Raw genomic sequence first — 23,614 nt, 5'->3', positions numbered from 1 at the left:
TGTTCTGCTGCCCGAAATTTATGCTGCACAAAGTCACACTCCACTTTCCTCTACCTTCATTAGCTCTGATGTGGAGATGCCGGCTCCCTGACTCACCTGAAGGCACTGTGCTCCGAAAACTAGTGATTCGAAACAAACCTGTTGGACTTTAACTTGAGTGTTGTCAGACTTCTTACGTTTATTAGCTTTAATAGTGTTCCACTCCCTCACTGTGATTTCATAATCCCTCTCTGGCTTTCCTCCATTTTACCTCCGATATTTCGTTTAGTGCTGTCCTGCTCAGATCCCAAGGTTTACCAGATTACCAACAATTTGCATACCTTCCAAATCAATACAGTACTATAATTCTGAAATTCTTTGTAAATCGTTTTATCTGGTTTCTTTTCTGACCAACTTCAGACTCTTGAAAATATGTTTTTGTTTTAGACGGTTCCTCAGGTCTGTGGACGCTTGGTGTGGTTATTGGTACACATGGCCCATCTTCCCTCAGACTATACTGTGGCACTTCCTGAACACTTGTTTATTAGTATTGTCTAAACACTTACCAGCACGGCGTTTTCTTCTCCAGAGTCTAACATATGACTGGCTGATATCAATGCAACATCATTTACGTTAAATATTAGCATATCCATTTCTGTTAACCCTTATACTACAGGTCTGACTTCCCACACAAGAATTCTTGCTTATTCCTCACACCAGTGAAACTCTTGATGACAACTGTCAGTGTCCAAATTTCGAAGGGGATAATGTCAAACTCCGGTGGGACACACATCTCCAGCTCTCTCTCACCTCATCTGTTCTTCCACTCGAAATCCTTTTTTCCGAGCAAGCTCGGTGAGGAAGCTCCTCCTGCTTGACCCCATCCTCCTCTCCACCAAAAATATACCAGCTTCACCGAACTTTACCGCACCAACGGGACTGTCTCCAACCAAAGAAAGAGCGGGATCTTTCCGTTTCTTCTTCCGAGGCACCAGGGCCATAGTCGGCTGACGGGAGGAGGGAGACTGAAAGGAAGCACCACAAAATTCGAAAGAGAACAGGCCTTTCAAAAAGTGATATTCAACACAAGCCCCACAAAGGTTTCTGAGCGTGGTATTAAAGTGTGAAATTTTATTGATGAGAATGACAGCTGCATCCAAGCTTCCTCTGGCCAACTGCAGCCAGCCAGCCGGCCCCTGAGGAAAGTGCCTCTGGCGGGTCCGCCTCCCGCTGGTTAGAATGCGCGCGCAGGCTGCTCGCGCTCGCACGCAATGCGCGCGCAGGTTGCTCGCGCTCGCACGCAATGCGCGCGCAGGCGGCTCGCGCTCGCACGCAATGCGCGCGCAGGCTGCTGTTCGGCTGGGGCTCGTCCGCAGCTTTTATGTGGGACGGTGCAAATTTCTGACGTTCAACATGACAACAGTGGTTAAATAAGACGGATACTTTTACTTGCAAAATAACAATCAGCACAAGCAGGGCAGGGAACCTCATTATATCACAATCTCCAGCCTTTGGCTGCATTTTGCTTGATTGCAAACACAGTTCAACAAAGTAACATTCAATGTCCCAAGATTGCTGTGAGTTCATGTTGGATGCTCTTCAGGGCAAACCAGAAAATGATCCTCAGGCCTAATTAACTATTGAGATGATGTGTTTTTTTGTGTCCAATTACTGAAATAAGATCATTAGCAATGAAAACAGAATTAGGCCATTAGGCCCATCGGGTCTGCTCCGCCATTCTATCATGGCTGATATGTTCCTCATCTGTTACCGACAATGCTACAGACCAAGAGCTGGATTGCAAAATCAGCCAGACATTTCCTCCCGAGAACGCATTATCTAGGAGTAAAATGAGGCAATTTAGCCTCCTGAGCCCAAACATGTTTCTTTGAAAGGTTTATTTTGAGGTCAGGTCCTCTGAAAGTCAACTCTGATCTGACTTGTTATTTCTATTATTTTGTTCGATGACATTTCGTTTTTTAAATAAATTTAGAGTGCCCAATTATTTTTTTTCCAATTAAGGGGCAATATAGCGTGGCCAAACCACCCAATCTGCACATCTTTGGATGTGGGGGTGTATCCCACACAGACTCCACACGGACAGTGTTCCCCAGGGCCGGGATTCGAACCACAGGTCCTCAACCGCGTCAGACAGCAGTGCTAACCACTATGCCACATGCCACCCTTTTCTATGACATTTCTGATCAATATTAAACACAGAATCTTTTTCATATCGTTAGGATATTTCTCCCTACCTTTTTTAATCTAGTCTTCTCAGGTCTTGCAATGGCCATTTGGAGGAATAAGTTTGCACTGTTGCTTCACAGCGCCAGGGACCCATATTTGATTCCCAGCTCAGGTCACTGTCTGTGCGGAGTCTGTACATTCTCCCCGTGTTTACGTGGGTTCACACATGGTGCTCCAGTTTCCTCCCAAAAGTCCCGAAAGACTTGTCAGGTGAATTGGACATTCTGAATTCTCCCTCAGTGCACCCGCACAGGTGTCGGAGTGTGACGACTAGGGGCTTTTCACAGTAATTTCATTGCAGTGTTAATGTAAGCCTACATTTGACACTAATAAAGATTATTATTATTATTATTGCCGATTATTAGTTTCTTGCCACGCCACAGCGGATTTCAGTTCTTGCCAATGGGGACTGGCCAGTTAAATCGCAAATTGATTGGTGCCCAACGCAGTTCCCCAGGTATCAGGTGCAAACGTGCATGATGCACATCTTTTTTTTAAAACACATTTTATTCAAACTTGTATCAAAGTAGTTACAGCAAATAAACATCCCGGGAAACATTCTTCCCAACAATCAACTATACAGTGTGTACAGATGTTCCTCCTTTTTCACCCCCCTCCCCATCACCCCCCCCCCACCGACGAACAGCTCCTCAAACACGGTCACAAACATCCCCCACCTTTTCTCAAACTCCCCTGCTGAGCCCCTTAACTCATACTTTATCTTCTCTAACCGCAGGAACTCGTAACCATGTTGCTACCCCCAGTGGCAATGCTGACCGCCACTCCAGCAAAATTCGCCGCCGTGCAATCAGAGAGGCGAAGGCCATGACATCGGCCTCCCTCCTCTCCATGAGCTCCGGCTTCTCTGGAACCCCAAATATCCCAACCGTGAACACTCCCGCCCAGAATCTTCCCAATTTTTCACAACCCCAAAACATGTGCGCATGATTCGCTGGCCCCCGCCCACACTTCTCACACTTATCTGCTACCTCCTGAAAGAACCCACTCATTCTCGCCTGAGTCCTATGCACCCTGTGCACCACCTTGAACTGTATCAGGCTCATCCTTGCACAAGAGGAGGTCCCGTTTACCTTTTGCAGTGCCTCACTCCATACTCCCCAATTGATCTCCATTCCCAACTCCGCTTCCCATTTCTCCTTGATCTTCACCACCTGCTTGCTTCCCTGCTCCCCCAGCCACTTGTAAATATCCACAATTCTTCCCAATCTAGGGAACCCCTTCCAGACCTTTCGTGCAAAGTCCCTAACCTGTGGATACCTGAACTCACAACTCATCAGCAGCTCTACCCTCTCCCTTAGCTCGTCCAGATTGGCGAACCCTTCCTCCAAATACAAATCCCTCACCTTGACCAGCCCCACCTCCACTTCCTGTATACACTATCCATCCCCCCAGCTCAAACCCATGATTCTCGCACAGCGGCGTTAGCACCGACATCCCTTCCACCCCAAAAATGCCTCCTCAGCTGATTCCATATCTTCACCGTGGACTGCACCACTGGGCTCCCTGAATACCTACTCGGAGCCATTGGCAATGCTGCCGTAACCATAGCCCTCAAACTAGACCCCTTACAAGATTCCTCCTCCATACTAACCCACTCTACCCCTTCTCCTTCCCACCACCATCGCACCTTGTCCACATTCACCGCCCAATAATAATGAAGCAAGTTTGGCAACCCCCCCCCCCCTCCCTCCGCTGCCTCTGTAGCAGGGTCCTCCCCATCCTTGGCAGCATGATGCGCATCTGATAGTCACACACCAGCTGCACGTTCATCGAGTTGAACCCCTTTAGGTTTGTGAAGAGCAGTCTGTCATCCACAGGTGCTCGTAGGGGCCATGCATCCCATCGATCATGCCCTGGACCCGGGTTGGCAGTAAACCCCATGCCCGGGCATGCTGGTGGGCTCGGTCCACATTGAAATAGATATATTGTGCCAACAGGGCATGTAGGCCCTCCGTGAAGGTGCAGGTGCACATGTGCATTGAGCTATGTGAGATCCCGGACAGATCCCCATTCAGCACCTGGAAGGAGCCATAAAAGTTCAGGGTGACCGTCACCTTGACAGCCATTGGGAGCCTATGTCTTTCCTCCATTCCGCAGCAGTGCCAGGTACGCCACGGTCCAGCAGATATATCGCACTACCTCCTGTAATCCTGGAGCTGTTGGAGATGACAGACAGCAGTAAGGACATTCAGAGCGTGATATCAGCGACATTCCACCAGATCCATGGGTAATTGCAGGAGTCCCAGAGGCTGCAGGCGCAACCGCAGTGGAGAACCTGGTGTGCGACATCAGCACCATTAGTGAAGGCATCCAAGGCATCGCACAGTCGGTGATGGCCATGTCTGAAGGTCTTGACAGAATATCTGTCTTGTTGGGGGATGTGGCCCAGGCTGACCTTGAAAAGGTTCTGCGGGATATGTCCCGCTCTCAGATGGGAATGTCCATGGCAGAGCTTGTCCCAGTCACAGGTGAGCATTGTCGAAAACTGCAGAGCATGTCCCAGCCACTGAGGAATATCACCGAGGGCTTCGACCCGATGGTGCAGACCATAGCTTGCGTTGTGTGAGGTGCTCACTTAATCACGATTGCCAATTATTCCCTATTAGCAATAACCTTCAGCAGCATGGCCAGAGGCCTCAGCAGTGTGTGGGGTTCTGCATGTCTAGTGGGACAGAATGGCAGGGACACGGGTGGCACCCGGAACATGGTCCAGGAGATAGCATGGAGGAGCCGCGAGCGGTTGCTCCCCCGGTTGCCCCCCAGTGCCTCTCCACACCTTCCCATGGCAGCCCACCCTGCGGAGAGTCCCCAGCCCCCGCCAAGCACTGGGGTGGCAAGCCCAGCGCCTTGGGCTCTTTGCCTGTGAGCAAAGATAGCTACTCACCACATCGGCACCCCATTGAAGCCCTTCACATTTTTAAAAAGGAATACTAATTGGTGCCAGCATGGGCACTCGCTGGAGAGGCTGATGAAGGACTTTGGATATGGGTTGGGTTTCTCGCCACCTACTGTGAGATCCCGATTTACTCGGTGTAGACTTCCTGTGTCCTTATTAAATAAATCAAAATTTGTATGTAAAGTTCTACAAGCAGTATAAAAGAATGACAATCAAATTCAAATATAGGCAGTCATTGGCTCTATGTGATCCTGATACTTACATAGGAGTGCTTTGGCCACTTGTTGCAAAAGCAAAGGGAGTATGAATGTTTTTGATTGTTTTGAGTACATTGATAACAACATTGTGCCTTTATGTAGTAAAACATCCCAAGGCACTTCGTAGGAGCAGAATTAGACAGATATTGACACAAAGGAGACATAAGGGAGAAAAATTTGCAGAAAGAGGAGGTTAAATTTATTATGTGAGGCTTATTAGTGCCATCATTAATTCAATTTTTTTTAAAGATTTGCATTAAAAATGGCCACCAGGAAGTGGAGTGTTTCACAATTGTGAAGTTGCGAATACAAACTCCGGGATAACTTTCTTGTTCTGACCGCGCCCCTTTATGCTAATAGAGCACGGAAGCGGCAAGTCAGCAAGGACATTGGAAGACTAATAGATTTTTTGACGATGTGATTGGTCGGGTAGCCTGTCGATCACATGTACCTTCTGTCTTCTCTGTGCGATCAGCCAAGCAGAAAGTTAAAAGGCCAGGAAAGTCCAGCTGCTGGAGATCAGTGTGTGTGATGCCTTTTGAGCTGTTCACCCATTAGGCTTTCCTGAACATCCATCCCCCTCCAGCGCTCCGAGCTGCTGCTCCTCTTCCATCTGATATCATGAAATTGGCAGCGTTTCTGTTCCTGATCCTGTCCTTTTCGTTCGGGCACTGTGTAAGGCGGAATATCGTACTAATACTAACAGACGATCAGGACGTAGAGCTGGCAGGAATGGTAGGTCTCCATTAACCTGTGATTGAACTTGTGCTTTACTTGCCTTTAAGTATGACTGAAATCCTACTGTACAGGTATGGAGCTCACTTTCAGTCCCTCTGACTTTCTCCATGGTCAACAAATCATTGCGCGCTCAAGTAACTGGGTGACCCTTTTCGATGAACATAACAAGGTGAATTTTAAACTTCTACCGTAACTGCAATGCCATTTTTGTTGTTGCGTGGTTTCCCGATCAGACGATACAGAAGCATTAGTAATATTGGGATGAAAATGGTTAATGTGTCCTTTCTCTTGTGCAGATGCCGAGTGCTTTACTCGAAAACGTTTATTTTTAAGTTCGCCAACATTGCAATGATTTTTGTTCACTTGTTTCGAGCTGGTGTCAACTAAATAAAGGATAAATCATATTTTGGGTAACTGGGCTACTGAGTGAATCGCTCACAATATAATAAACTAATTCAAAACGAAAACGCTGGGAAGATAGTTTTTTTTTGGAATGATGCTCCGGTGTAAAGCATTGTACTCTAGTCAAATTCACTCCAAATACCACGACTCGCTACAAACTGGATTGAGACTTTTGGGTGATGACTGACAGCCTTTGCCTCTTGCCAGAATTAATTTAAAAGATGAGGCATACTGTGTTGTTAACACATCTTTCATGTGGTTTGACACTGTAATGCCCTTATTTGCTTTTGCCTTTCCATGTCGAATGGAAAATAACATTTGTGCATCGAACATCTGAATTGCACACAATTAAATTTTATTTCTTAGCATAAAGTTTTATAAGTGCGCTGTAGTGGCCCAACATCTAAATGAAAAGATTTTTTTTTACCTGAGCTCTGAAATGATTGTTCATGCTCTGGAAAATTTAGCTCATAAGTATTGGAAATGCTGCTTCCAGAGTTCTTTGAAGATGCTGGAAAGAGAGTGAATGTCTTCCAGAAATAAATGTGTGCACCGAGTTACAAGTTTGAATCTTGGGGCGCATAGGTAAACCTTTGAATAATACCACCAATGGTTCCTGCTCAGTTCCAGGGTCTGTTGATCCATATCCAGAACATTGTCAATACATAATCATTGTCAATTTAACTAAGTGTTTTTCAGTATTTTGGCTGAGCAATAAATGTGAAGAACATTATAAATGTGAAGGTCAGAAACTGTCTAAATAATATACCTTTCACATGATAATCACAAGGCCTTGTGACTTGTGAGCTGAAGGCCAGTCACGGTATGAGTCAGTGCTACTTGCAACTTCACTCACTTCCTATTTTGTTAGGTTTTAAATTAAATATTCATCTTTCTTAGGAGAGAAGTTGCTTTTTGAGTTGTCTGTGAAACCTCAGACACTGGGCCAGGGTTTAGAGAACCCCAAAGTGTATCATGGAGGTCACCTGACCCACAACTTTTGATAGATTGTGGGATGGGGAGCACATGGCCCACTCTACAGGTGTGGTACAGCAGAAATGGAAAAGTGAAATTAAAATTGCTTATTGTCACGAGTAGGCTTCAATGAAGTTACTGTGAAAAGCCCCTAGTCGCCACATTCCGGCGCCTGTCCGGGGAGGCTGGTACGGGAATCGAACCGTGCTGCTGGCCTGCTTGGTCTGCTTTAAAAGCCAGTGATTTAGCTGAGTGAGCTAAACCAGCCCCTGGTTTAAAAAAAAAGTATTTTTAAAGCAAAACAATGTTTATTCTATGAACTCAAGTTAACCTTTTTAAAACATACAGTGAACATCTTCGCAACCATCAATTCAAATACAACACTAAGTAATCCTTAATAACTTCCCAAACAACATCCAGAAGACAAAAAAACACCTTTTGACAGAAGCACATTAGGTTTATATTCACTACTGAGAACATTTATAATTCTGAATGCAGAGACAGTCTTTTCATGGCAGAGAGAACAGCAGTACACCTGCTTTGTCTGGCTTCAGCTCCCACACTGAAAACAAAACTAAAACACGCCCTGCAGCAAACAGCCTAAAACAAAAGTAGAAAGCTGACAGACAGCCCAGCTCACCCACACTCTGACATCGCTGATAAACACCAATTTCTTAAAGGTACTCTCACATTCAACCAGTTTATTTCTCAAATGTTTTACCCAGGTGCCCTTATTTACAAGATGAACAAAGGGAAAATACAAGTTTATGATTCAACCAAATTTGTTACTAAACACAGTCAAACAGTCACTTCCCTCCCCCCCCCCCTTAAATTATCCAAAACAATCATTAAAATAAATTTACAGTACCCAATTATTTTTTTCCAATTTAGCGTGACCAATCCACCTACCCTGCACATAGAACATAGAACATAGAACAGTACAGCACAGAACAGGCCCTTCGGCCCTCAATGTTGTGCCAAGCCATGATCACCCTACTCAAACCCACGTATCCACCCTATACCCGTAACCCAACAACCCCCCCAACCTTACTTTTTTATTAGGACACTACGGGCAATTTAGCATGGCCAATCCACCTAACCCGCACATCTTTGGGTTGTGGGGATGAATCCTATGCAGATACTGGCAGAATGTGTAAATTCCACACGGACAGTGACCCAATGCCGAGATTGAACCCGGGTGTGGAGCACTGTAGGCAGCAGTGCTAACCACTGTGCCACCCTATCCCAAACAACAATAATAATAATCCCAAGATACATAATACTACATGTGCGGATGAACTCAGTCGAGCTATGGACTCTCTGAGTCTCAGTTGTATCCGGGTCTATGTCCGTGAAGGTGGGTCTCGCACACTACTTGCTTATGTTTTTGGTCGTTCGTCTAATCTTTTCTGCTGATTCTGCATCAAGTCTTCACTGGGGAAGGTCCTGGTGGTCAATTCCTATTCCCTTCTTCATGCTTTTTCAGAAAGTTCTCTGGCCCTCAGTCAATGAGGTCACAGGGTGGGGGTCGCAACACCCAATGGAATTGCCACTTGCAGCTCTGCAGGACACCAGGAACCCACCCATCCAGATGCCCATCTCCAGATACCTCCTGTAGGTGATCTAGGTGCCAAAAGATCTGGCTTCGTCTGGGTAATCCACGACAATTGATCCATTTGCATGGAACTGATTATCTTCCAATGTCTTGTTTACAGGGCAAGTCCAGAGTTGCCTGGCTGTCTGTCCAGAATATTCAAACTTGGCTCTTCGAATTTCTATCAGACCTGTCTGTAGTTGTGACTGTGGTTTAATTTAAAATGTCCAATTCTATATTGGGCCTTGATTAAGCCAGCTGGCCATTTTACCACACATGTTACTGGAGTGTATTCAGTATTGACCTTCCACCTTGAGGTTACATAAACATAAGAATTAGGAGCAGGAGTATGGCCCCTCGAGCCTGCTCCGCCATTCAATGAGATCATGGCTGATCTTTTGTGGACTCGGCTCCACTTTCCAGCCCGAACACCATAACCCTTAATCCCTTTATTCTACAAAAAGCTATCTATCTTTACCTTAAAAACATTTAATGAAGGAGCCTCAACTGCTTCACTGGGCAAGAAATTCCATAGATTCACAACCCTTTGGGTGAAGAAGTTCCTCCGAAACTCAGTCCTAAATCTACTTCCGCTTATTTTGAGGCTATGCCCCCTAGTCTGCTTTCACCCGCCAGTGGAAACAACCTGCCCGCATCTATCCTATCTATTCCCTTCATAATTTTAAATGTTTCTATAAGATCCCCCCTCATCCTTCTAAATTCAAATGAGTACAGTCCCAGTCTACTCGACCTCTCCTCATAATCCAACCCCTTCAGCTCTGGGATTAACCTAGTGAATCTCCTCTGCACACCCTACGTCCTTTCTCAAGTAAGGAGACCAAAACTGAACACAATACTCCAAGTGTGGCCTCACTAACACCTTATACAATTACAGCATAACCTCCCTAGTCTTAAACACCATCCCTCTCGCAATGAAGGACAAAATTCCATTTGCCTTCTTAATCACCTGTTGCACTTGTAAACCAACTTTTTGCGACTCATGCACGAGCACACCCAGGTCTCTCTGCACAGCAGCATGTTTTAATACTTCATCATTTAAATAATAATCCCTTTTGCTGTTATTCCTACGAAAATTGATAACCTCACATTTGTCAACATTGTATTCCATCTGCCAGACCCTAGCCCATTCACTTAACCTATCCAAATCCCTCTGCAGACTTCCGGTATCCTCTGCACTTTTTGCTTTATCACTCATCTTAGTGTCGTCTGCAAACTTGGACACATTGCCCTTGGTCCCCAACTCCAAATCATCTATGTAAATTGTGAACAATTGTGGTCCCAACACTGATCCCTGAGGGACACCACTAGCTACTGGTTGCCAACCAGAGAAACACCCATTAATCCCCACTCTTTGCTTTCTATTAATTAACCAATCCTCTATCCATGCTACTACTTTACCCTTAATGCCATGCATCTTTATCTTATGCAGCAACCTTTTGTGTGGCACCTTGTCAAAGGCTTTCTGGAAATTCAGATATACCACATCCATTGGCTCCCCGTTATCTACCACTCTGGTAATGTCCTCAAAAAATTCCACTAAATTTGTTAGGCACGACCTGCCCTTTATGAACTCATGCTGCGTCTGCCCAATGGGACAATGTCTATCCAGATGCCTCGCTATTTCTTCTTTGATGATAGATTCCAGCATCTTCCCTACTACCGAAGTTAAGCTCACTGGCCTATAATTACCCACTTTCTGCCTACCTCCTTTTTTAAACAGTGGTGTCACGTTTGCTAATTTCCAATCCGCCGGGACCACCCCAGCGTCTAGTGAATTTTGGTAAATTATCACTAATGCATTTGCATTTTCCCTAGCCATCTCTTTTAGCACTCTGGGATGCATTCCATCAGGGCTAGGAGACTTGTCTACCTTTAGCCCCATTAGCTTCTTAGTGATAACAATCCTCTCAAGGTCCTCACCTGTCATAGCCTCATTTCTATCAGTCGCTGGCATGTTATTTGTGTCTTCCACTGTGAAGACTGACCCAAAAAACCTGTTCAGTTCCTCAGCCATTTCCTCGTCTCCCATTATTAAATCTCCCTTCTCATCCTCTAAAGGACCAATATTTACCTTAGCCACTCTTTTTTGTTTTATATATTTGTAGAAACTTCTACTATCTGTTTTTATGTTCTGAGCAAGTTTACTCTCATAATCTATCTTACTCTTCTTTATAGCTTTTGTAGTAGCTTTCTGTTGCCCCCTAAAGATTTCCCAGTCCTCTAGTCTCCCACCAATCTTTGCCACTTTATATGCTTTTTCCTTCAATTTGATACTCTCCCTTATTTCCTTAGATATCCACGGTCGATTTTCCCTCTTTCTACCATCCTTCCTTTTTGTTGGTATAAACCTTTGCTGAGCACTGTGAAAAATCGCTTGGAAGGTTCTCCACTGTTCCTCAACTGTTTCACCATAAAGTCTTTGCTCCCAGTCTACCTTAGCTAGCTCTTCTCTCATCCCATTGTAATCTCCTTTGTTGCCCGTTAAGGTCATGCTTGACATAGTTGATCACAGGTTAGAGATTATTACTACGCTGACAGGAAGAGGTTGAGGGGCAGTTTAATATGTTGACAATGGTAAAGGCGTGGGGCAGTTACAGAGGGCGAGAGGGCATTTTATAAGGTGTTTGTGGCAGAGTTGGCACTGCATTTATTGGGGATGTTTAGTGAGGCGTTGGAGAAGGGGGGAGTTGCCAGAGGCATTGACACAGGTGTTGATCATGCTAATACCAAAGAAAGGGGAAAGATCCATTGGGAGTGTTGGTTATATAGGCCCATTTTGTTATTGAATATGTACCTGAAAGTGCTGGCTACGTTGTTGGCGGGGAGGATGGAATGATGTGTGCCAGGGGAGGTCGCTGAGGATCGAATGTATTTTGTAAAGGGCCAGTAGCTCTCCAGCAAAACAGGAGGCTGTAAAGTGTGGTTATGACTCAATCAGGGGGGCAGGTTATTGTTTCTATAGATGTGGAGAAGGCCCTCGATTGGGTGGAGTGGAGGGTCTTATTTGAAATTTTGAGTAGGTTTCGGTTTTGTTCGATATTCGTGGTCTGGTTATTGTATGTAGCCCTGGTGGAAAGCGTACATACAAATGAGATGAGATAACAGCGTTCTGGACTGCATAGAGGAACAAGACAGGTGTGTCCACTGTCGCTATTGTTGTTCGCCCTGGCAATTGAGCCCTTGACGAAGACTCTTAGGAGGTCTGCGGAGTGCCGTGGGAGCAAGGATTACTGGGTGTCGCTGTACACAGACCCGTTATTGTTTGTGCCATCACCACTGGAGAGTATGGATAGGATCATGGGAATATTGGAGAGGTTTGTGGCCTTCTCAGTTTATGTTAAACGTCGGGAAGAGTGAGGTGTTTCTGGTGAATGCAGTGGGGTGGGATTGGGGGGGGGGGGGGGGACATGGAGGTGTTGCCATTCAAAATAGCTAGGGAAAGATTTAGGTATTTGGGGATTCAGGTGACGAGGGAATAGGTTACGATGCACAGGTGTAATTTGACAACATTAGTGGAGGAGATTAGGAGGGATTTTAAGAGATGGTATAGATTACACCTGACATTGACAGGGAGGGTGCAGGTGGTAAAGATGAATGTACTGCCAATGTTCCCGTTTACTTTCCAGACTCCCCCGATCTTTCTCCCTTGGGCCTTATTCTGGACGTTGGAGTGGGTCAAGATGGAGGAGAGTACTGAAGGTGATCCAGTCTGAAGGCTATAGTGATGGCTCTGCTGTCATTAGCTCCGGGGAAGTATCAGGGGAGCCCGGTAGTACAGTCGACAGTCCGGGTGTGGAAAGCTGAGGAGACATTTAAGTTGATGGGGATGTTGGTGTTAACGCCACAGTGTGGGAATCATAGGTGTAAGCCGGAGGAAGTGGAGGGAGGCCGGGCTGGAGAGAGTGAGGGACTTGTACTCGGGAGTGAAATTTGCAGGTCTGGAGGAGTGGAGGGAGAGATTTGAGTTTCCAAAGGGGAATGAATTTAGATAAATGCAGGTGAGGGACGTTGTGCAAAAAGAGTAAAGGGTGTTTTCCCAAGTTCCCAGAGTAGACTTTATTGGAGCAACTGCTGTACTCTGATGAGTTGGGGGAGGGCAAGATTGGGGATTTATGGGAGCGGGGGTGGGCAGGGGTGAAGATCAAGAACAAATGGGAGGAGCAGTTGGGGGGGAAATAGGCTGGGGACTAAGGTAAGGGGTGATGCAGAGGGTAACACAACCTCCTCTTGCGCGAGGTTGAGTTTGACCAGTTTAAGGTGGCGTATAATGTACATATGACTCTGGCAAGAATGAGTGGGTTGGCTGGTGAGTGTGAGAAATGTGGGCTGGGCCAGCGATCATGTGCACATGTTCTGGGTTGCGAAATGTTGGAGAGATACTGGGCAGTGGTGTTTGGGACGCTATGTAAAATTGTGGGGGTGGATGTCAGGCCGGACCCAATGGTAGTTATTAAGTTTGAGTTGAGAGAGTCAGCGTAAAACTTCACAATACAGTAGGGGCTGTTCATGATGATGTTTGAGGAACTGTTCACCGGGGTGAGGGAGGGGGTTAAAAGGGGAAAAGTTGTACAAACTGTGGACTATGATTTTATGGACTGTGTATTTTATATGTTGATGTTTTTACACATGTTTGGAATAAGGTACAAACAAGGATGTAACTAGAAAAATGGGAATCGGGTGCAGTACACTTGGATTTCCAAAATGTATTCTGTAATGTGCCACACAAAATGTCAATAGGTCAAAGAAGGACTCATGGAAGTGAGAGTTTATGCTTCAAGGATTGGTTAAGAGAATAAACAGGGCTTTATCAAGTTGGCAGCAGTGAATGGTGGAGTACCACAAAGATACTGCTGGAGCCTGGGCTATTTACTATCTCAATTAATGCCTTGGATGAAGGGGCAGAGAGTAATGTAACTAAGTTTGATGACACAAACTAGGTGGCAAGTAAGCTGTGGGGTGGACACAGAGACTGCCGAGAGATGCAGATCGGCTCGGTGAGTGGACAACCAGATGGTAGATGAAGCATAGTGTCAGGAAGTGTGAAATTATTCAACTTAGTCATACGAATAAAAATGCAGAACCTTTTTTTCAAAGGTGAGAAACATGTAACCGACGCTCAAAGGGACTTGTGTGCTTGTGCAACGGACACAAAGACAACATGAAAGTGCAGCAAGCAATTAAGCAAGCAAATGGCGTGTTAGCCTCCAATGTCATTGAATTGAAATACAGAAATAGAGGTTTTGCTACAGTTAGACAAGATGTTGGTGAGACTGCATCTGAAGCACTGCAGTTTTGGTCTCTATTTAAGAACAGTTATTCCTTGTATTGGAGGTGGTACATTGAGGTTTTACTAAATTATTCCTTGAGATGAGGGGCTTGTTTATGATGAGAGACTGAGTAAATTGGGCTTATATTCTGTGGAATCTGGAACAATGAGAGGCAACTTCCTTACAAAATTCTGAAGATAGGGTAGGTGCTGAGAGATTGTAGGATTAGTGGCTGATCTGTTAGGACTGAAATGATACATTTCTTCACTCTCAGGGATCAATTTTTTATCAGTGATCATTGACCATGCAACAAGTAAATACAGTGAGGGCAAGAACAGGGCAAAGGCTGAAATCCTAGCTGCCTGTGACTGTGTAACATCTACAAAGCACAAATCAGAGTGTACTGGAACACTGATGAGTGCAGCTCCAACAATACTTGAAAACTTAACATCATCCAGGGCAAAGCAGCCTGCTCCAGTGACACCCCTTCCACCACCTGAAAAATTCACTCCCTCCACGATCGACACAGTGGCAGCAGTGTGTAACATCTACAAGATCCACTCCAGCAACTTCCCAAGCCTGCTTCCAAACCTGTCAGCTCAGCAGACATGTGTGAACACCATCACCTGCATGTCCTCCTCCAAGCCACAGACAATCCTAGCTTGGGACTATTATCGCTGTTCTTTCACTGTTGTCTGTTCAAAAACCTGGATCTGCCTTTCTAACAGCACTCTGGATGTCCCTACGCCACATGGACTGCAGTTCAGGAAGATGTCTCACCATCCCCTTCTCAAGGTCAGTTGTGGCCCAAATGTTGGCCCAGTGACATTCACATCCCAGAAGAGAATTTCAATAAATAATAAAAGACAAAACCTACCTCTCATTTTTGTAAAGTTCAAAATATGTTTATTTTTGAAGATCCACATGATCACTCTGCAATGATATTATGCTGATTTCTGTCTATTCTGTCTAAAAACAATTATGCACTATGTGGAGCAACACACTCAGCCAAAGGTTACTTCTTGAGTGTTGTTGGAGCTGCACTCATCCAGGCAAGTGGAGCTTATTCCATTACACTCTTGACTTGTGCCTTGTAGATGGTGGACAGGGTCTGGGGGCTAGAATTCCAGCCTCTGTCCTGTTCTTGAATCTATTGTATTTACCTCTGTACTGTACCTCTAATCTGAAGAGGTTACTGACCACTTTTCTGCAGCTTCATCACTGACAAAAGGAACTTTTAAACACAGACATTTGATGCTGCCCTTTCAAGGTTTTTCACATTGCAGAGTGTATTATGTTGCTTTCTACTTTGTCCTTGTACATTAGATATCATTTGGCTGAAGATTGCATTGGAGGTTATAAACATTGGTAAAGACTGACATCATCAAACACTGAGCAGCACACACTGAACCTGTTTGCTATGTGATGCTGGTTGCTTGTGAAAAGCAGGCCAATGTTGAACTTGGAAGATAGATAGATGGTACACAGTTGTTGATGAACTTTGCAAACTGCTGATTTAGCTCACTGAGCTAAATCGCTGGCTTTTAAAGCAGGCCAGCAGCACGGTTCAATTCCCGTATCAGCCTCCCCGGACAGGCGCCGGAATGTGGCGACTAGGGGATTTTCACAGTAACTTCATTGAAGCCTACTCGTGACAATAAGTGATTTTCATTCATTTCATTTACGTCAAATGTTCTTCCTGCAAATCCAAATCAAGATGAAATGCTTTATTACTTTCTGTGGAGCAGAATGTTTTGATGGACTGAACGGCCTTTGCTTGTGATCTGACACAGTGGTGCAGCAGGATAATCTGGCTCAAAGCAAGTCCACTCTGTTGCTGCCTCTTGAAACTGTAAACAATGAGATTTTCAGTTTTGTATTTAGGAGAGTACTTTTGTTCTGAACCCCTCCCAAACTTTGGCTAGGTGTGCGACTCCACATGGTGCATATTTTTTTTAGATGATGGCAACAAAGCATCCAGCAGCTTCTCATCTTCTGGAGGAATGCTATGATATCATGTTGAAAGAAGCTGTAAGACATTGGAGGAGGAATTTTACCAAGGAGCCTCCTGTAGGCAGCAAGCAACATGAACAAACCAGGGATTTCAGATTATAGCTGCTGATCTCAACTTTCCTGAACTTTCAATGACTAAGGAGCAGATTTGCATGTGGTTTTTTTTTCCCATCCAAAAGGTCTTGGTTCACAGTTCATTTCTCTTCTCGGATGGTTATTTTGCAAATCAGGCACAGCACTTTCAAGAGACAGAGAGGGCTCACAGCTTCAAAACCTGTGTTCAGGTTTGTTTACACTGTTGCTTGATAAATGCATCCTTGAAGTACTTGAACTGGGTATATATTCCAGAGCAATATTATGTCTGTTGGAGTTATTTCTTCAGACCATGGAATTACATCTTGAGGTTCCACCTCTGACATGCTTGAGCATGGGGTGAATTGATAGGGAAATGGTGTCTTTCACATTCCCCAGGCGCTTGTGTTTATCTTCATTCCACTTTGTGGAGTGCACAAGTGTGTTTTGCAGCAGTTTGGGCAGTTTTCCCATTGCCTGCAGAGGGTCCCAGTTTTTAAAAATCCAGCCAGAAAAATTTCTAACTGCAAAAAAACAAAGCCTCGGAACACCATGACGTTCTACGATCAGGTTTTTATATTGTTTCTGCACAGTGTTTCTGTAGCAGATGTGGTCTTCCTTACCCTGCCTGGATCTGCACCTGATACATCCGGTTGAGTCACCAGGTCCAAGTAAACAAGGTGGCAACACCTCGTGCAGATCGTTGATGTGCATATATGTTCTGAATGCCAGCACAACACAAATTCTCGAAGTCTGGGTCAGCTAACGTGATCATTTTCTACACATTGTGCAATGTTGTTCACTCTTCATTAACTACTGTTTTCAGACTCCGATGAAGAAGACTCGCGCCTTAATTGGAGATGCAGGGGTGACATTCACGAATGCAGTAAGTAAACTAATTGTTATTGGTTGGTTCATAACATGCACTTTCTAGCGTCTACCGTTTTATTCAAAGTTCAGGGCACTAATGATAACATATACTCAACGTGCATCAAAGTTTGCTCAGCTCTGCCACGCCAAAGATTGTGCATCACTTCTGCATCATTGCTGCAAACCAAGACAGCAGGAAGGAGTTGAGTGTTGGCCATGAAAATGTGTGATCAACTATTTCTCTGGTATTTTTCTCAATGGAACAGATGTGTCTTGTATGGATAATATATTCTCCTGTGTGGTCTCCCAGTCCATAATCGTGTTTATGCTCCACACTAAGACTCAAACCATCTTTCCTCCTCCTAAATCTACATCCATAACCCTTTTGTTCCTTTCTCCTTCAAATATTTATCTAACTTTCACTTCAACACATCACTAGTACCTTCCCTGCATAGAAAATTCCACATTCCCAACAGTCTTTGGGTAAAGAATTTTCCTCTGAATTCCCCATTTCATAGCCTGTTCACCAGCTTATTGTCACAAAACCCTGGGCTCTTGTGCAGTCAATTCCAGCCTTGCATGACCCAGGCTCACAGCACAGGTGAAATTATAGTTACTTAAATATGCAATGTCTTAATGGGGGAGGCTTCACAGGTACAACATCTCTAGTTTGGTAGGGAGAGTGAAAGCCCACCTGGCAAGGTGGGATGGTCTCCCTCTATCACTGGCGGGTCAGGTACAGGCAGTTAAAATGAATGTGTTGCCACGATTTTTCAATGCCTATCAATTTTCCTGTCAAAGGCTTTTTCCAGGGAGATTGAGGGAAGGATTACCTCGTTCATATGGGGAGGGAAGGTGGCCAGAGTGAGGAAGGTGCTGCTACAGAAGGGAAGGCAGGCAGGGGGTTTGGGTCTTCCGAACCTGATGTACTACTGCTGGGCGGTGAATGTGGAGAAGGTGCAGAGCTGGGTCAGAGGGGTTGATTCCCAGTAGGTCAGAATGAGGAGAGTTTGTGCAGGGGGTCGGGATTGAGAGCACTAGCAATAGCGCTGCTCCCGATAGCTCCGGGGAAATACTCGGAGTCCGGTAATAATAGCTTCATTGAAAATCTGGAGGCAGTTTCGCCAACACCGGGTTGGGGCAGGGTCAAGGGAAATGCCGATTCGGGGGAACCACCGATTTGAGCCAGGGAGGTGGGATAGAAATTTCCGGAAATGGGAAGAGAAGGGGATTAAGATGCAAAAAGATTTGTTTCTTAGGGGTTGGTTTGCAGGATTGAACAAGCTGGAAGCGAAGTATGGGCTGGAGCAGGGAGAAGTGTTTAGATATATGCAGGTTCGGGACTTTGCCAGGAGGGAGGTACAGAGCTTCCCGGAGGAACCGGCCTCCACATTGCTGGAGGAGGCGCTGACGACAAGGGGACTGGAGAAGGGGGCAGTCGGTAGTGTACGGAGCTATTTTGGACGAGGATAAGGTACCACTGGACGGGATCAAAGCAAAGTGGGAGGAAGAGTTGGGAGAGGTAATAGAGGAGGGGGTCTGGTGTGAGGTGCTCCGGAGAGTAAATGCCTCCACCTCGTGTGTGTGTGAGGTTGGGGCTGATACAGCTGAAGGTGGTATATAGAGCGCACCTCACGAGAGCGAGGATGAGCCGATTTTTTGAAGGAGTAGATTACATAGATTACATAGAATTTACAGTGCAGAAGGAGTAGAAGATGTGTGTGAACGTTGCGGGGGGGGCCCCGCTAATCATGTTCATGTGATTTGTTCCTGTCCAAAGCTTGGGGAGTACTGGAAGGAGGTGTTTAGGGTAATTTCCAAGGTGGTGCATGTGAAGCTGGACCCGAGTCCCCGGGAGGCCATATTTGGGGTGTCGGACCAGCCAGGGTTGGAAACGGTTGCGGAGGCAGATATCATAGCCTTCGCCTCATTGATCGCCCGAAGGCGGATCCTGCTGGGATGGAGAGCGGCCTCTCCACCCTGTACCCTGGCGTGGCGAGGGGACCTGTTGGAATACTTGACCCTTGAGAAGGTTAAGTTTGAACTGAGGGGGAAGGATGGAGGGGTTCTACAAGTCATGGGCATTGTTCATTATGCACTTTCAAGAACTGAATAACATCGAACATTAGTTGGGGGAGGGGGGGGAGGGCTGTGTGTATTAAGGGTTACTATGGGTAATCCCTGATTCCTTTTTGTCAGTTATTTATGTAAACATGCGGGCTGATGTTTGGGGTTTGGTGGGAGGATGGAATTGTTGTTATTGTTATGGGGATTGACATATTTGTTGCTGATTATTGTTTATTGTTGGTGGGTGTAAATTTGGGAGAAAATGTGAAAAAGGAGAATCAAAATATTTTTTTAAATGCAAAGGGCGCGATTCTCCGCCCCCCACGACGGGTCGGAGGATAGCGGGAGGGCCTTCCCGACATTTTTCCCGACCTCCCGCTATTCTCCCACCCCCCCCCCCCCCACGCCCACCCCCCGACACGAATCGCTGCTCGCCGTTTTTTTACGGCGAGCACCAATTCTCCCCTAGCCGATGGGCCGATTTCCCAGGCCTTTACGGCCGTTTTCACGAACTCCAACACACCTGCTCTCACAGTTCGTGAAAACGGCCGCAAAGTGCCGTTCTGGAGAACCATGCCACCGATTGGCACGGCCGCACCACGGCTGTGCCAAGGGTGGCATGGGCCCGCGATCGGTGGGCACCGATCGCGGGCAGCAGGTCCGAACCCCGCGCACTCTTTGTTCCTCCGCCGCCCCGCTGGATCAGTCCGCGGGGTGGCTGAGGGGCATAACAGCCCACGCATGCGCGGGTTTCACGCATATGTGTGATGACGTCATCCACGCATGCGCGGATTGGAGCCGTCCAATCCGCGCATGCGCGGCTGACGTCATCGTTTGCGTCAGCCGCCGTTAACCTTGGCGCGCGGGCTTAGCGAAGTTCGCTAAGCCTGCGATGCCGAGGTTCACGGGGGCCCCACTGCTGGCCCCGCTGCTAGCCCCGACCGGGGAGCAGAATCGGGTCCCGGGAGGGGGCGCGGAGGCTGCCGTGAAACACGGCCAGTTTCCCGGCAGCCTTCACGACTCACCGCATTTGCGGAGAATCGCGCCCAATGTCTTAGTTTGATCCCGATGTCCAGTCACCAGGTTGTTAAATTGTAACGCAAATAACCATTTATTATTTTACAGTAATCAGAATTAAATAGCTAACAAAATCAATTAGTCAACTACTATCTAATTTCCAACCCCTCCCCTTTCTAACTCACCCCACTCTATATAATAAAAAACAAAGAGGGATCTTTGACTTCAGATCGCTATCTTCCAGTTAGTTTTCCCCAGTTTAGGCCTTCAGGTGAATATTATCTTTTCCTTCAGATAGCAATTATCTTCAGTGTAGACGTGCAGAAACAGTCAAGAGGGCAAAAACACAGTTTCTTACTTCAAGGATCTCGTGTCTTCTGCTGGTTTCTCTCGCAAAACACTGTCTCTGGCTAATCCACCAGCCAACCAATCGAACCAAATCCCTCCAATCAGCTAGGTGCCAGAAAATGTGGGATTTCCTTTACCAAATACAAAACTTCACCGAGTGTTCCAGTTATGAAGCTATTTGAAACTTTTAATTTTCTACTTCCTCCACTCGACTTAAAGATCTATCTCAATTAATGATCCCCAGACTAAAAAAAACAATAAAGGGAAAAGAAATGGGAACCAAAGGAAGGACTAGATTGATGGCACCTCACAGTGCTCTTCCCCACATGAGGAAACATTCTCTCTGTATCCACTCCTCTCTCTGTCTCCACTCCTAACAAAACCTTTCACAATGAAAACAATCTCTATTAGGTCACCACTCAAGCTTTTTTTTCATGAGAGAAGAGACTCGGCCTGTTGATCATTTCCTGATATGCATAGCCACATAGTTCTGATATGAAGTTCCTCTACACCCTCGCCAGTGTTGCAATAGTCCTGGAAGTGTGGTCTAACCCAAGGCTTGATGCAAGTTTCGAATAAGTTTCAGTATTTCATTACACAAATAAAATTAAAGCACTTGATTTGCTTTTATTTAATGTCCTTGCTAACCTGTGATACAACTTTTCCTCATTTGTACTGCCATGATCACTTTTATCTCCCAGACCCCACCTAGACTTGCAGTTGCTAAATAATTCCTCAAAATGCACTAACTCAATTATTGGTGTTGAACATAATTTGCCAATTATTTTCTCATTCTTCAAGTTTATTGATATCCTCCTGTGATTTGTTGCAGTCCTCCTCTATATTGACTCTGCCCCCCTCCTGCAGTTTGATGTCATCCACAAAATTTGAAATTCCTAATTGCCCTTGAAGTTGTGCTGTAGCACCTTCTTAAATGACTGCAGCGCTTGTGGCGGAAGTACTCTCAGATTTTCAAAGTAGTTTGGGACAAATGATGGCTTGCTTGGCTACTTCAGGGAGCAGCTAAGAGTCAACCCTAAAACTGTGGTTCTTGTCTCACAGACCACAAAACAACAACAAATTTCCTTTTTATAAAGATCATTCTTAGCAATTTTTACAGATGCACTATAGCAGGGGTGGGCAAACTACGGCCCGCGGGCCGCATGCGGCCCGCCAAAGGTCTTTATGCGGCCCACCAAGTCATTAAAAAAAAAATTAAAATTTTTTTTTATTTTTTTATTTTTTAAATTTTTAATTATTTATTTTTAAGGTTAATGGGGGGGGGGGGCTGTTGTGTTACTTACTGGTATAGGGTGGATACGTTGACTTGAGTAGGGTGATCATTGCTCGGCACAACATCGAGGGCCGAAGGGCCTGTTCTGTGCTGCACTGTTCTATGTTCTATATGAGGCGCCCAGAATCATAACCGGGTGAAGTAATTATTTTACTTAATATACTATGCGGCCCTTTAAAATTGTGAATTTCTGAATGTGGCCCTTGCACGGAAAAGTTTGCCCACCCTTGCACTATAGAAAGCATCCTATCCGACAGCTTGGTATGGCAACCGCTAGGCCTAAGACCGTAAGAAACTACAGAGAGTCATGAACATTAAGCAGTCTATCAGGCGAATGCACCTCATATCCATTGACTCTATCTCCACCTCCCCCTGACTTGGGAAAACAGGTAGCATAATCCAAGACCCCGTCCCCCCCGAGCTATTTTCTTTTCCAACCTCTTCCATCAGGCAGAATATAGAAAAGTCTGAGAAAACACACCAACAAAGTCAAAACAGCTTCTTCCCTGCTGTTACCAGACTGGTGAATGGCCCTCCTATGGACTGAACTGATCTCTCTGCACATCTTCTCTATTGTTGTAGCTCTACATTCAGTTTGATTCACCCGATGTCTGTGTCCATTGTGTATTTATCGTATGTCCTATGTTTTTCATGTTTGGAACGATCTGCCTGGATAGTACGCAGAACAATACTTTGCACTGTACCTCAGTGCACGTGACAATAAATCTAAATCTAAAATCATTCACGAACGGAATAGATTTTCACAGTAATCCAGTGCTTGTGTTACTGATAAAAACGGGATAAAAATTGACATTAAAAAGCTTGTAATTAAAATTCCTCAGTTGGCATGGTGGAGTTTGTACTCCTGTTTTGGGTCATTAGTCCAGCATCTGGATAAATCATCATTAACATGACCACAATGCCACCATAATAATAGGCAAAACATTTTGTGGAATTGACAAAGTGCTTTGGAGGCAAGAAGAAATGAGCAGAAGCCTTGAAATGATTCTGGCAAAACAAGCAGATGAGTGGTGAAAGTGCTTGTGTTTGCTTATCTCTCATGCCTTTCAAGTGCAAATACATTATTCTGCATATGCTGCCTTGTCCCTGCCTACTTGCTTTGTTGAAATCCAGATGCATTTTTATGCAATCTTGATTTTATAAATCTGTGTTCTCATTATTTTGAAAATATGTACTTCAGTGTCCTGAGTCATCTCTGTTACAATCACCGGCTTTTAAAACCAAAGCTTGGTCGTTTAATTTGTTTCTTTTGCTGATTTCTTAAACTATGAGCAATGGCCTTTTCTGTGATGAAGTACTTGAGATGATGATACATTTAGCCTTTGCACTGTTTGGAGAAGTTCAATCTTCTTCACAAACAGCAATAGGAATTGCAACTACTATCTTTCTTTTATATCAGCTGATCAAAAAGGTTACATGTTTCTCACACTAGTAGATCAGGCAAACTGTATTTTATAGTTCTGATGATTAAAAAATGCCTTTGGTTTTGACTCTTGCGTTGTTGTTTGATTTCTT

The 23,614-nt window shown here is 45.3% G+C and overlaps 2 protein-coding genes across 8 annotated transcripts in view; one reads left to right on the top strand and one right to left on the bottom strand.

Moving 5' to 3' along the window:
* polm (polymerase (DNA directed), mu) overlaps window positions 1-23,614 on the bottom strand; it is a 215,384-nt gene that overhangs the window by 49,591 nt on the left and 142,179 nt on the right. For 5 of the 7 annotated variants that reach the window (XR_005458799.1, XM_038785445.1, XM_038785451.1 and 2 more), the window contains exon 1: window positions 790-1,202. The exons of the other annotated variants lie outside the window; for them this stretch is intronic. Coding sequence is in view for 4 of the 5 variants with exons in the window: in XM_038785445.1 (XP_038641373.1) it covers window positions 790-980 (191 nt within the window). In the remaining variant the exon portion in view is untranslated. Of the gene's footprint in view, window positions 1-789; window positions 1,203-23,614 lie in introns of those variants that run through there. 7 annotated transcript variants of the gene reach the window in all.
* The window catches only part of gnsb (glucosamine (N-acetyl)-6-sulfatase (Sanfilippo disease IIID), b), a 60,893-nt gene continuing 43,129 nt past the window's right edge, over window positions 5,851-23,614 (top strand). The window contains exons 1-2 of the mRNA XM_038785452.1: window positions 5,851-6,135; window positions 17,309-17,368. Coding sequence (XP_038641380.1) covers window positions 6,022-6,135; window positions 17,309-17,368 — 174 coding nt within the window. The 5' untranslated portion in view covers window positions 5,851-6,021. The remainder of the gene's footprint in view (window positions 6,136-17,308; window positions 17,369-23,614) is intronic.

Source organism: Scyliorhinus canicula, chromosome 26, assembly GCF_902713615.1.
Source record: "Scyliorhinus canicula chromosome 26, sScyCan1.1, whole genome shotgun sequence".
In the NCBI taxonomy this organism is placed as follows: domain Eukaryota; kingdom Metazoa; phylum Chordata; class Chondrichthyes; order Carcharhiniformes; family Scyliorhinidae; genus Scyliorhinus; species Scyliorhinus canicula.
This window is presented reverse-complemented; position numbering and strand designations above follow the sequence as displayed.